The sequence below is a fragment of the Puntigrus tetrazona genome, chromosome 17 (genome assembly GCF_018831695.1).
Source record: "Puntigrus tetrazona isolate hp1 chromosome 17, ASM1883169v1, whole genome shotgun sequence".
Classification (NCBI taxonomy): domain Eukaryota; kingdom Metazoa; phylum Chordata; class Actinopteri; order Cypriniformes; family Cyprinidae; genus Puntigrus; species Puntigrus tetrazona.
The window spans coordinates 4,399,926-4,413,989 of NC_056715.1; the positions used below are offsets into that span (position 1 = coordinate 4,399,926).

Sequence of the window (14,064 nt, forward strand, 5' to 3'; positions counted from 1 at the left end):
TTTTAGGAATGTTAGGTCACCACTTTCCATTTCCAAGCAACTTTATCTTACAGAAAAGTGGGTCAGAAGATGTCAGACAGAGATTATGTAGTTTACTTCCCTCAGCGCAGGTTCCCTCAAATTGAAAGTAATACTAATAGTTTGGCATTGCGTAAGAAGTTTTTAACTTTAACTCTTTCTTTCTGTTTTTGTGACAGTTTGCACACAGCTCCTCGTCTCCGGGTCGGATGAGGAGAACATTAGTTCCTACCTACAGCTAATTGATAAGTGCCTAATCCACGAGGTGAGTGTTCGGTTTGGAATATCCTCTAATTAATTTCCTAATACATTAAATATTTTGGTCTTATTGTGAAAAAAAAAATTCATGATTTCTATTATGTCCTTACTTTTTGAATGTCCACTTCCACTCAGAAAAGTGTATGTAAGTAAAATGGTTGTTATTGTTATTGTTTACCAAAACTAAAACATAAAATAATTTTTCCGTAATTAAAGTAAAGCAGAAATAACAAAAATTTGCCTTGGCAGCCAAATGTCATAGGTTTAAGTTGAAATATTACATTTACTAAAACTAAAGCATAAATAAAATTAAACTAAAGCTAAATGGAAATATTAAAAATAAAGGCACAAGGAAAAATATATTGATAATATAAAAAAAATTTGTTTTGGCTGAAATTCACTAAACATTCATTTGATTTTTATGATGTTTAAAACATCTGTTAGGTGCTTTTATCCAAATCAAAGTACAAAAAGTGTTTTGGTTTCTCATGTGAGACTGTTGAGGTCAGCAGATGGCGAGCATGCAGTTAACTGTTTGTATTATCTTTATTATTGAAACTTCTGAACAAATTAGACACAAAATTGAAGAATAAGCAGACATAGTCCCGTTAGGCAGAGATCTGGAGTGATCAGTAATGCGGTGTGAGGTATGTGGTGGAGTCTCTCACTGCTCTGATGTCTCCCACCTCTCTCAGGCCTTCACAGAGACACAGAAGAAGAGGTTGTTGTCTTGGAAGCAGCAGGTGCAGGTGCAGTTTCGGTCAATTTCACGGAAAACTCTCCTGGACCTAACAGGACAGAGAAGAAGGTAAAATAGATTCTATAAATGTAATTTAAAAATTAACATAATATTTTAATACCTTGCTCTGCTTGAATATTTATTGAAGAGTTAACCCTCTGTTTTGTCTTAAAATACTCATTCACATTTCAAAGAAATCCTTTGTTATTTATTAGATTCTAAAGAATTGTAGTTTCTATTGGTGTTTAAATGCCTGCCCGAGACACTATGGAAGACTTTTAAATCATGAACTACAAATCTTTTTTTTTTATTTGATAAAATTCTTCAAATTATTATATACCATATGATATGCTTAATTTTGACTGGTCAGTGTTGGTACTATAGTCTTTAGTCTTTTCACCTAAAAATGACTTTGACTTTGTTGATTTAATTTGGTGTGCATTAAGTGGTATAATGTGCAGTCAGATAATCATTATTTCAAAATGAATCGCTGTTGTATAAATGACATTTGACCGTACGTTATTCTTGACATATTTCTAAACGATAAAATGTAAAGTGGAAGTTATTCACTATGACAGCTGCCATCTGATTAGCAGAGCAGTGTTTCGCGACAAAACCAGGCTTGTTGCTCAAGCTTTACAGAATTACGTCATGCAGGACAGACATTAGCCAAGAACAGTCTTTTTGAGGTTTACTCTGTCAGATACGTTGATTGATTTAGGCCAGAATTATTGCCATCTGTGTTTTTATTTATTGGACTAATGCTTTAATGATGATCAAAAACCACAGACCACACAGATGTGTTTAGGACCGTGAGTCATGGTTTGCCGTCACTCCCTACTGGATTACATCACGGTCTGAAAATAGAGCATATGATACTCAACAAGAATCTCCTGTTTTATGCCACGCTCTTCTACATCAGTGGTTCTCAAACTTTTTTACTTTAAAATCCCCCATTGTCAAAGTCAATACTAAAAGACCCTCCTTCAAAGACTTAAATTTTTCCTCTTTTACTGCCAAAACGATCCTAAAAACATGACAACATTCTGGATGTCAGCCGCAATTCATATGTAAAAACTTACTAGCCACTGCTGTGTAACATCATTACATGCTAAATCCATAGGAATTGTTTAATTAGTAACGCTTTCTTTACAAAAAAGTGCTGGTAGTCCTGTTACACAATCGCACTTTCATTAGCAAAAAGGGTAACACTTTATTTTAAGGTTTCGTAATACGGAGTAATTACTTAAGTAGGTACTTAATAGCATCCGTTGTACTTAAATAAAATAAAATGTACTTATTCAAGTTATGCAACGGCTTTTGATTACAGTTTGTAATTATGTAGATGTAACAGGCAGCTACTGTTACACATATGTCTGTTACATAGCTGCTTACACTTAAGTGATACATTTCATTTTAAGTAGCTTATGTCTATGTAATATTCTGTAATTCTAATGTAACAGTAGAAGCCTATTACATCTACGTAATTACAAACTGTAAGTACAATCTGTTCCATAACCTAGTTACATAGTAAATACATTTTGTTTTAAGTACAACGACTAATACAAAGTGCAATTAATCTCTATTATGACACCTTAAAATAAAGTGTTACCCCAAAAAGTGTTGGTACCAATATCCTGTCACACATTCGTACTTACACATGCTGTTCCTGTTAGGGTTGTTACATATGTGTAGTTACAGATACTATGTACCAGTGTGTACTTACACTGTGGTTACATACACATCTAGTTACTATGTAAGTACACAGGTATTAGGGCCAATTAATAAAAAGTGGGATTGTAAGTATGAATGTGTATATAGGTAGGTAGGTTAGGTTTCTTGTTAGGTCTCTTGAAGCATCTTGGAGACGTTGCCACAGCTCGTCTGGATTTAATCTGTCTCAGTTTGTTCTGTTTCTTCATGTCATTCCAGACAGATTGGATGATGATATCAGATCTCCTTGTGCAAACAAAAATCTCGCTGGATTACTAGTTTCATATTGTCACACTACAGAAAAGATGTAAAGGACTCATTATATATATAAAATCATTATATATGTATGTGTGGTAACTGCACATATACGCTAATTATTTGGGATATTTGAAATAATATAATATTTATTTGTTTAATACTTTCTCCCACTGTAAAAGCATTAGAGCATCTGAGTGGTATTTATGACACCGTTTTTTATTCCAGCAGTCGTTACGGTCAGTCCAACTCCCTCCCAACTACGGGATGCGTAGGCAGCGGCGTTCCCACCCGGAGGAATCTGCGCCAGTATCAGATGCGGAGTTTGCCTGGCGTCAGACCCATCCTTTTGGGTACCACCGGCCTGTTCGGACCAACCCCCCGAAGCGGCAGCAGCACCCCTACCGGCCTGAAGCAGGGAAGACAGGTCCGTCATTTCACAAACGTGCCCTAGTGCCCTCACGGCGGCTTTCAACAACACCCAAACCGAAGCGTAAATGACTCTATTACCGCTTCAAACTGAAGGGAGCTCTAGTTTTTGAAGTGGATGGAGCTGGAGGCAATTTACAGCATTCCAGAAATCCTACATCACTGTTGAATGGAACAACTGAGGATTGGGTTTTGGAAGCGCAGTGATAACCTGGCGTTCTTGCGTGTCTGCTCAAACATTTTTCTAGGCACGCTTACAATGGGAGGAAGTTCCAACTGCCTCTCTGGTTCAGAGTCTGTGGACGATGGGGTTAGGTGCGCGAAACAGACGATGAGTCATATGTGGGGAGAAGTGCGACTGAAGGGAGGAGAGAGAGAGAGAGAAGGGAGAGTAGAGAAGAAGAAGAAGAGAGAGAGAAAGAAAGAGAGAGTGAGAGAGAGGGAGCTAGTCAGAGGCAGTGAGAACAGTGCACAGGCATTTCCTGTTTTTCCCTGCTCCTCTGTACGGGAGGGCCAGGAAAGGGGGAGAGGGAGTCAAATAAAGGGAGTGAGAGAGAGAGAGAGAGAGAGAGTGAATGAAAGTCGGATACGCAGGTTCGAAGAACTTGTTCACATCTGAGTGATGCATCACCCAAAACATTTCTCATTACCATAATGCAAAATAAATTGAACTGTATGTATAAGACATCCATTTTAAAAATTAAACCTTTGTGTTACAGTAGTATAAACCACTTGCACAGTTACAAGGATGGCATAAGTAATTTATGCATATAAAATAAAAAAAAAAAGGTTGCATTAAAAATAATGGGAATTACAAAACAGCAATGTAAACTGTTGAAGCGGATCACAGTAAATATTGTTAATTGTTTTAAAGATGTAAAGAAGATTAAGTGCCTGTAATGGTACACAAATATAATAGTAATTAATGTAAAAATATAAAAATAAAATATAATATCTAATATTATCACGGTGAAACATGACATGGACATGTTTTAGTTAGATTTATATGTATATAGAAGAGTTTTATAGAAAAAAAGTCCTACGTTTAACACTAAATAAATGAGAAAAGATGCGTTTTCATTAGTTTAGAAAAATTAGTTTAATGAACATGAGCACAGATTGTAGCATGATGTGATTTGTAATATGGCTGGCCTGTGTGTTTTTGTGGTAGGGTTTGTGGTTTGCCAATCCAGGGGGCAGTAACAGCATGCCCAGCCGCACCCACAGCTCAGTTCAGAGGACTCGATCGCTACCCGTCCACACCAACCCACACACCATGGCCATGTTCCAGCAAACAGGTAAGAGACAAGGACTCGAACACACAGTATGCTCAGGGAAAGCACAAAAAGAGGCCCATGATGTGATTGATCGTTAATATTCACGAATTCTATACATTTTTATAGACCTTTTTAGGTTTAAATATCTTTTCCTGATTTTTGTGCATTGTAAAGATTTATAATGTCATTCAACATGCTGATACCCTGATTACAAATATATTTCTCGGGGGTCAAATAAAACCACCGAAGCATAGAAGATGACTTTTTTTTCAAAAAAGAAATAAACATCAAATATTTATTAGTGGCCAGGCAAAAAGTACATTTTTTCTGACTTGAAAAAGTGTCTCACATTTAAAGCAAATCCTTGGCGGCTCCGCTGTGCTGCGTGCTCCACTGACACACATTCAGAGCAGACAGATGTTCCTCTCTGTCTGTGGCTCCGCTCTGACTGCAGCTGAAACTCACTTCCTCTAGCTTGCGCCGTTCTCATGGATTCACAGAAATACTCGACCGCTTTCGGAGAAGAAAGAGGGGCTGTGCGCGAGAGTGTGTACAGTGTTTTTCTGTGCTAGGTCGCATGTTACAATGACTTTCTTTGTGCAGCTTTCTCCGACTCGTTCCCCTTTGTGTTCTCATTGCCGCCCATCCGAATGTGTTCACATTAACGCCTCGATTAATTCAACAGCAACAAAGACGGAGCACTGTGAGAGGGAGACGTGATGAATCCTTACAGGATTTGCTGCTTAAAAATAGCAGGTTGTCTGTTCCGTACAGCCCGTGGTTGCCTAACTCAGCTCTTCCTTCCCACAAGGGATTTTCAAAGGCCTGTTTGCTGTTGACTCAGCTAAAGACGAGCGGAGTAAGGGCTGGCCCAGCCCGAGCAGCGCTGCAGGAGCCTTGAGCAGTCGAGCTCATTCAGACTGAAGCTACTCTTTAGAACAGAGCTTACACTGTGTAGGCCCGTGTACTACTGAGGGAACTATGAACACGATCGGTTCACAATCAGTTCAGTGCAATTTGCAATCTTAATGGCTGTGAATTTCGAAAATTGAGGTCGCAATTTCGAACTATTGATCAATTGTAGTGTAATGACAAGGGTGAGACACTCTGAGAGGTTTTGAAATGAATGCCTTTTTATCTCGCTGGTCTGAGTGGGTTAATGGTTTTGGATAGCAACTGTTAAAGTTAACTGTTTAAACCAAGCAAGGGTGATCTGTGTCTATTTTGCTTCTGAGCAAAACACTTAACCCCTGATGGCTCCAAAGGAATGCTTCATTTAAAGGTGTAGTCGCTACTTTCACTTTATTTTAGGCCATCCAAGATGTTGTTTGTTCTTCTGAACAAATTTGGATAAATTTAGCATTTTATCAACAGTGGATCAACAGCGGTGAATGGGTGCCGTCAGAAAAAGTCTTAATGGTGGATTTGTTTTTACACACGCATTAGCTGGAGTGATGTGGATTACTGGGATGTTTTTACCAGCTGTTTGGATTCTCATTCTGACGGCACCCATTTCACTGCAGAGAATCCACTTGGTGAGCAAGTGATGTAAGGCGATGTCATTTCTTTAAATCTCTTCCAATTTTACTGTTACCGATTTACTGTTTCTATGAGGCAGCCACAAATAACCACTGTCTTTCTATGTTTGGTATATCAAGACATCAGTCAGTGTCATGTAGCCGTCAGTTGGCTTGTTATGTGTTGTGTACTGTCATAACTTGTTGAAGTTGGCTCAGTTTGTTTGTCATTTTGCAGATTTACAGGTGCCTGTGACTGAGCCTGACATCAATAACCGTTTGGAGTCTCTGTGTCTCAGCATGACTGAACACGCTCTGGGAGGTACGTGTCCACTTCTTGCTCAAGTTATAAATACTGCACTTATAGGATTAGTTCACACCAAAATGAAAATGACATCAACTTAAGTTGGGGTTTTTTGAGAAGGAAATTAGTTGATTTGATCAGATTTTTTTTGAAGGAAATAAATACTTTTAAAAACTAAGAGTAAAGAGATGTATTGTCCTGTGTTTTGAACTTTGAGTTCATCAAAGAATCACATCACAATTTCCACAAAAAAATATTTTAAACATTGATAATTATAAAGGCTTTCTTGAGCACCAAATAGCATTTTAGAATTATTTCTGAAGGATCATCTGACACTGAAGATGTTAAAAATTCAGCTTTGCTCTCACAGGAAAAACTGCATTTTAATATTTCTTACAATAACAGTTGTTGTGAACTCTAATATTTAACATTATTATTGTTTTATAGTTTTATCAAATAAATGCACCCTTGGCAATCATAAGAAACTCTTAAAAGATAATAAAAAAAGTTTTTGCTTCTTTAATATATGCATACATCGAACGCTGAAAACAGAAATGATCGGTCCAGTAGTAGTTATCTGAAGATAGTATGTCACTATGTTATTTGAGAATATTTAGCGTGTTTTATTATCTGAATATTCAATACTCATCTTTTGGTACGAGCCGAAGAATGAGGATTTTTTTTAGAACTGCACCATGTTTGTTTATCAACGTGAGACAAAATCTTCTGATTTTATCCCCAATCCATGAGAACGGAATTTGAGGAAATGGTTTGGATCTGCGCTGACCACGGCAGGATCGTGAAACCCCCACAGGACAGTTTCTGTTAGCAGCATCCCGTCCGACACGCATTCAAAAGGTCAAAAAGCCTTTTGAAGGCCTTTGTTGTCCTTTGAAAATGTTCAAGGGAAGACATTTTTTTTCTCCGCAACGTTTTAATTGAACTTTTTTTGGGGTGTTTCTTTGGTGGGAACCTTTGACGACACTTCAGACACAACAATCTTCAAAAGAGAAAATATTGTGACTATCGCTTACAGACGGAAAGGAGCATTACTTTCTATCCACACGTCAACGCTGTGAGCATTCCCATGTGAAGTGGAGGTTTTCTTTGCATAAAGAGTGTTTTTTCTCTCAGGGCTGACACACAGAGGCTTTCAGTGCAGTGGGCTCTGCGCTGGACAAGCACAGCTTTGTGTTGTGGGAGTGCAGGGAGAGAGACAGGAGAGAGGCAGGCAGACAGGCTGAATCAGGGAGACGGGCAGAAGCAGTGGGCAGCTCTGCGGTGAGCTCAGGAATGCCCCGCTCGCTCCACAGCTGCCAACAGAGCCCGTAGTGTTCTTGTGGCAGCGTACCCCTAGACTTTCCCCCCCTCAGGACCTCCACCTCCTCTGGTCAGCAGCCTGCCTGGGAGTTTTGTGTGCCCTCATTACGCAAAATGAGACAGCTTGCTCTGTGAAACTGTACAGTCGGGAAGTCCAGTTCGTTTTAAATGAACCAGAAGAAAAAAAAACGATTCATTGAGTTTTTTTGAGTCACTCGGAGGCTTCCCAGAAGTCCTGTGAGATATTTTTTTTTTTGCAAGCTATATAAGTTACGCTACCATTCAAAGGTTTAAGGTCAAAAAATGTCGGTCTGTTTTTGTTTAGAATTAATACTTTTATTTAATTTAAACTTTTATTCAAGGATGCATTGGGCTTAATATTAAGTTGTTACACTTTCATTCAGCTGGGCTAACTGCTTGATGCTTTCATTTTAATATTGTAAAAATTGTGCAATTCCTTTAAAGTAGGTTTCAGCTCTGCATTTTTTTAAGAAATTAATACATTTGTTCAGCAAGGGTGCATTAAATTGATAAAAAGTGATATAACGGTTTTCTGTTGAAGCCCATTTTTCGAATAAAAAAAGTAATTGTGACATTTTACCTTACAATTCTGACAATAATAAAGAAATAATTGTGAGCTACTCACAAAAATAATCTTAAATAGTAACAATATTACTGTTCTTTTTTGGATCAAATAACCCAGCCTTGGTCAGCTTAAGACGCTTTAAAAAAACATTACAGATCTTACCAACCCAAAATGTTGACAGTGGTGTACATATGAAAGAATAGAAGATGACCGGAAGTGTTTTGAGTCGCATTTGATTGTGTCAACGTTACTTCTTTCCGTAGATGGTGTTGATCGAACTTCAACCATCTGAGAGAAGAAAAGAGGGAGCACAGGGAGACGGCATGCATGCCTGGCAGCAGGGTGAAAGGTCATCACGAGGTCACGAGACCCTCTGCCTATAACCCCCCCCTCCACCTGCTCACCTACCAACGCCAAATAGCCAATAGGAGAGGTGGGGCGTGGTCTACACAGTGCCATTCACCATTTTCTGAGAGGCTTAACACAAGCAAGATCTGTCACCACGACTACTTCAGCGTGTTTACATTCGAGTTTGGGAGAAAATCACATCTTCGACACTTCCTTAGAAGAACGCCGCAAAGGGTCTACACGTCGACAGGCATTTAGAGGAGGTCCGTAATGCAACGGAGACAACTTCAAAGCGTTCAGGTGGCTGTCTGGGACGTCGCGGAAGTCCGAAACCAGATCAAGACGTGAAGATGCTCCGTGCAGATGCTAAAAATATTACGTTATAGCATGTTTACACGTAATACCGTCAAACCAAGTCTGAAGTCATTTTTTTTCAGGTGCGAGCGTTGTCAAAATCCGGGGACGGTGTACAGCTTTAGGTTCCCAAATGGCTTCGTAGTTTACAATTGTGTTCGTATTTTACTGTTTTGTTGTTCTAGTTATCGTTTGTGCCAGCAGGAAAGCTGATTCACAACATTACAGTGACGGTCAGAGCTACGGATGGTACTCGGGAAGAAAGAGAGGGAACGTGAGAGCAGCGATGGGAAGGGAAACAGGAAGTGATGTCAGTGGAAGGGTCTGTAGAGGGCCGCGTGGAATGTCGTACGTGGATTCTGACGTAAGGAAAGGACGAGGGAGATCAGGATGTCAGAGAAGTGGAGTAGAGGAGAAATGCCAGCAAATGCAAGTAGATGGAAAGGTTGAAGAGGAGCAGGTGAACATAGAGGTCAGCGGGGAGAGGTGCACGGATCCAGGAAATATATACATATATAGCATTCTTTTTATTATTATTAATATCTCTCTATTTTTTTATTTGAATATATTTTTTTTATTTTATTTCTATTTTAATACATTGAATTAAAGTATAAATAAAATATTTAAAATGTATTTAAATGAAATTAAATAATTATATGTATATGTGAACTATTTTTTAGTGGGACATTTGTGGTGAACATGGTAAACGTGTTAAAACAGACCTTTTATTCGTGTCCGAAAGGATAGACATGCTTGGGAGACGTGCACAACTTCATGAATGATGTTCGTTCAGAAACTCATATTTTTGAATGCATTAAATTGTTTCGTAATCTGTAAATGCACAGCCGTAGATTGATCGTTTGGCGATTTGGGGACGATTATGGGTATCGTATGGATGTTTTTTAGCTGGTTTCTGTGTATCTGGGATATCACATGCGTGGTACACGGTGTCAGGAGACTTTTGAAGCAACAGGGAGAAATATACAGCTCGTCACATGAGGAAAAAACACTAATGCACCAGTTTCTAGTACAGAGCGCCATCGTGTGGTGAAACCGCGCGATAGTTATTAATAAGTGAGGCTAGTCTTTTTTTTTTCTTTTTTTTTTTACAGTATTGTCTTAATATCAGCCATTAGTTAATCGTGCCAGGTATAAAACTAGAACGTTTACAATAAGAAATGAGCTTTTAGTTTTGGACTCTTACAAGCGAAGATCTGATTTTCTGCATGGGAAGGGTCTTCTTTTTGCTTTAATCGTTTTAATCCAGGACATTGAAGTCCGTTTATGAGGGTGTTCAGTGATCGTTGATGTATCTTATTTAGAGTTTTTCCTACAATAACTTTGCTTTTCCTGCCCTTGGTGCTGTGAATCCTTGCTGAAACCATCAAAAGTGAATTTGCAACAACGTGCAATAGACTCTTCATCATCAGCAGCGCGGTGTGAATCATAGGGCCGAGGGGGAACTGGGGGTCCTGGACAAAGAGGAACTGGACTAACAAACTCCCACAATTCCCACAATCTCCGGCCTGCAACTTGACGCACCTACCCACACCTCAAGTGTTTTATGCTTTTCGGCTCATCCAAAGAAACCAGTCACGATTAAACGGACAGTTAAAGAGGCACTTTTGGCATCCGTTGAGTGGCGACCAACACGGTTCAAGCTGCCTAAAAGAAAGAATGTTGACTATGCAGTGCGACGGCTTCGTAAACGACTCGGTGCCTCCGAACTAGTGCTTTTAAAGTGCGCGAAATGCCTTAAACGGAACGGTAGCCGGCGTTTTGCGAGCGTGTTAGCAAACCATCACGTGGCATCTTGTGCATCTTGTTTGTAGAGGTGCGTTTATTTGTGTGTATTAAGCCACTCATCACTGCCATTTGAAAACAATTAGCAGATTCAAATGATTATTTATTCTTTTCTATTATTGACGCAGAGGTTATTGTATTCGTTAGATGTATTATTTAAGATACCTTGTGTATTAACTTTTTGCTATGGCTGGTAACCATAAGTACATCTCAAATAACAACCTAGTTATTTTTTTTTTTTTGACGTTTTGTTTTCCCTATTTTGCATTCTTTGTTATCTAAAAAACGTACCTGATGGTCAAAAGGCGTATCGGTTATTTGACGTTTTATTTTATGTCGTTTTAATATTGCTGTTTTACTTTCTTTCTTGTATCTATAAATGCTTATATTTTGCTAACTCTACCCGGGTTGTGTATTTTAAGGAAATGTTTTTTTATATTGTCACACGTTGTAAACAAAGAGCCAGTTTCGCTGTTATTCTGTTGCTGTTACGGCGTTTGATGCCAAATACTTACGGCGTGACGTAGCTCTTTACGAAGAATGCTGCTCGCTTGTGATTGGATAAAAAAAAATGATGCGCGTTCAGCTCTGGTTTGTTCAATGTTTTTCAGATTCGTTCCCTCATTGCGGACTACCTTAAGTTCGTTTTTGTCCAAATGCGCTCGACTGCAAACACGCAGCAAAATTACAATGCTGTAACAGTGTTAACATTTACATGCTGCCTTGGTATTCCGAAAAATAAAACATAGCGTTCATGCGATGCCTTTTTTTCGTTACGTTGTTTTGTAATAGGTTTCGATGGATTTTATTTTTTAACTATTTTATTTCCCCGCCCCTCTCTATCCCGAAGGCCCTTGCTTTACTACGCTCTTTGAATTTAGTTTTTTTTTTTCGCGTTATTTTCAAGAGCCGATGTCCTGTATTGACTGCAGGCCGACGTACATAAACGTATATAAAATATATATATATTTTAAAAGAATCTTACGAAACGATAAAACCAAATAAAAAAAGGCGAAAAAAAAATTAAAACGTGAAAAAAAATGTAATTTATATTTTAGAGATGCATGCGAGAGGCTGGGAAGTCATATCTAGAATAACAAATGGCAGTGCCTTTTTTTGTATTCAGACATTTACCCAAAATGTAAATGATTTTATATGGCTCTAAAATATAGAGATAAGCGAGACGCATTGATGGTCGACACTTCAAATCATACAAAGTCCACACGAGCTGATTCTGATGCGTTCGCGCGGTTCATGGGAGTCTGTATGCTTTAGGTACTTCAGTGCTGTTACGATGTTATATCTGTCTGTACGACACAGAGATGTGTATATATTTTTGTTTGTATGTGTGCGAGTGTGACACTGTACGTGTATCCAGGTGAGAAACCGGACCGTCTTGTAATTTTTGTACATATATACTCTTTTTTTTTTTTCTTCTCTTAGTTGCGTCGTAACGTGGACGTTTTCGTCAGAGGCTGTTTTTACACTTCCTGTTACGCGTCTCTGCTCGTGTTAGCGCAGGTTTCTGAAATAAACATGACTTTAGAGGGATTCCGTAATCCATTTCCCTCTTTGGTTCGTGGCCTTGTGTGTGTATGTGTGTGTGTGTGCGTTAATGGGAGATTATACTGTTTGTTAATGCTCGTCTGTGATGTTCTTGTTCGCAAACTGAATGTGTTTTTTTTCCGTTTCATCGGGTCTGTGTTAAATGCTTGACATCTTTGTAATAACCACAGACGAAAAGTATTAAAGAGTAACTTTTGAAAAGGATGAGTTTCCCCCTCATATATTCAGAGTAACCAGCCGCACGAGTCTGGGAGGAATTTACTGCCTCCTCTCGGTTTTAACCAATCGGAGAGCTCGGGATAGATTTTTATTGCCAAGAAGCAGGGCTTTCTCTGAAGGAAAAAAAAAAAAAAAAAAAAAGATTGAAAAATGCTGAGTCACTCACAACTCACAAGTCATTGTGAACTCATTTATGGTAAGCCAATGAAAGTGTCACATAGATGGGCAGCGTTGTTCATGGAAAAGTAGTAGGAAGTAGGGTTTTTTTTTTTTTTTTTTTTGCGGAAGTGAAATAAAGATCATTAAAAAGTAGGAATTTAACCATGTACTAATTGGGAATCTGCTGTCTGACTAAATTTGGTGCATGAAGAAAACCTAAAAAATTATATATATAATTTTATATATAAACTTTTTTCCCCAATATGCAAAACATAAAAAGTTACACTACTAAAAAAATTTTTTTAAACAATTTGAATTTGGGGTAAAATTTGTGTGCTCCATCTTTTAATGCATCAACAAAAACTACAATGAATAACAAGAACATTCTATATATTTTACACAATTTTTTTTATTATTATTTTAAGCTGAAAATGATGATGAACATCAATAGTAAAGTATTCGAAAGGCTCTCTGAGCCTTTCGTTAAAAGAAGGCCACATGAATAACACTCAGCTCTCGATATCAAGTGCTCGTTTTCTTAATGAATCCCACTGATATGACATGATTGTGACTCTGGCTCAGAGTTCTCATGAATGTAGAAGATCGCTAAAACAATGTTTCATAAAAGCTAAAAAAAAAAAAAAAGTCACTACACAGGCAATACAACAGTGTCAGTAAATCCACAGTATCTGTCGTTTGTGAGGTTAATATATTTTTCTACAATAATACATATGTATATAGTTTAAATGGTAACCCAAAAGCACATACCCAAGCACAGGTAAACATGCGTCAGAGGAAATGTACAAAACATGATCTACAAGTGTAGAATCTCAAAATATCTTTTAGTTGGTTTCCATCCTATTTTAATTACAAAGATCACATTTATCGGTACAGCTATGTTCTGTATTCTTCATACTGTAAGTGACTCCCCAACAATGTGCAAAATCAGATACTAAGTTGACCTCGACTGCACCTTTCACCTTTGGTCTTCTTTTGACAAATAAAAGAGAGTGTAAACAACATCTATGGCCGTACGGACAGGACATTCAGAAGGCTGGAGCTGGTTCATCACTTCATCACAGAACATCCAACACATCAGACTCAACAGCTGATTTTAAACACAAAATAATAGTGTTGCACAAAACATGTAAATACAGTCAAAAGTGAGTTCAAATTAACACTTAAAAAGGCACAGTTCA

The 14,064-nt window shown here is 38.2% G+C and overlaps 1 protein-coding gene across 3 annotated transcripts in view; it reads left to right on the top strand.

Moving 5' to 3' along the window:
- The window catches only part of samd4a (sterile alpha motif domain containing 4A), a 38,819-nt gene extending 27,138 nt beyond the window's left edge, over nt 1-11,681 (top strand). For 2 of the 3 annotated variants that reach the window (XM_043262147.1, XM_043262146.1), the window contains 6 exons: nt 198-283; nt 972-1,084; nt 3,212-3,410; nt 4,584-4,710; nt 6,445-6,528; nt 8,680-11,681. In XM_043262147.1, the coding sequence (XP_043118082.1) occupies nt 198-283; nt 972-1,084; nt 3,212-3,410; nt 4,584-4,710; nt 6,445-6,528; nt 8,680-8,708 (638 nt within the window). In that variant the 3' untranslated portion in view covers nt 8,709-11,681. The remainder of the gene's footprint in view (nt 1-197; nt 284-971; nt 1,085-3,211; nt 3,411-4,583; nt 4,711-6,444; nt 6,529-8,679) is intronic. The other variant, XM_043262148.1, reaches the window with a different exon arrangement.
- Nucleotides 11,682-14,064: the final 2,383 nt, after the last annotated feature.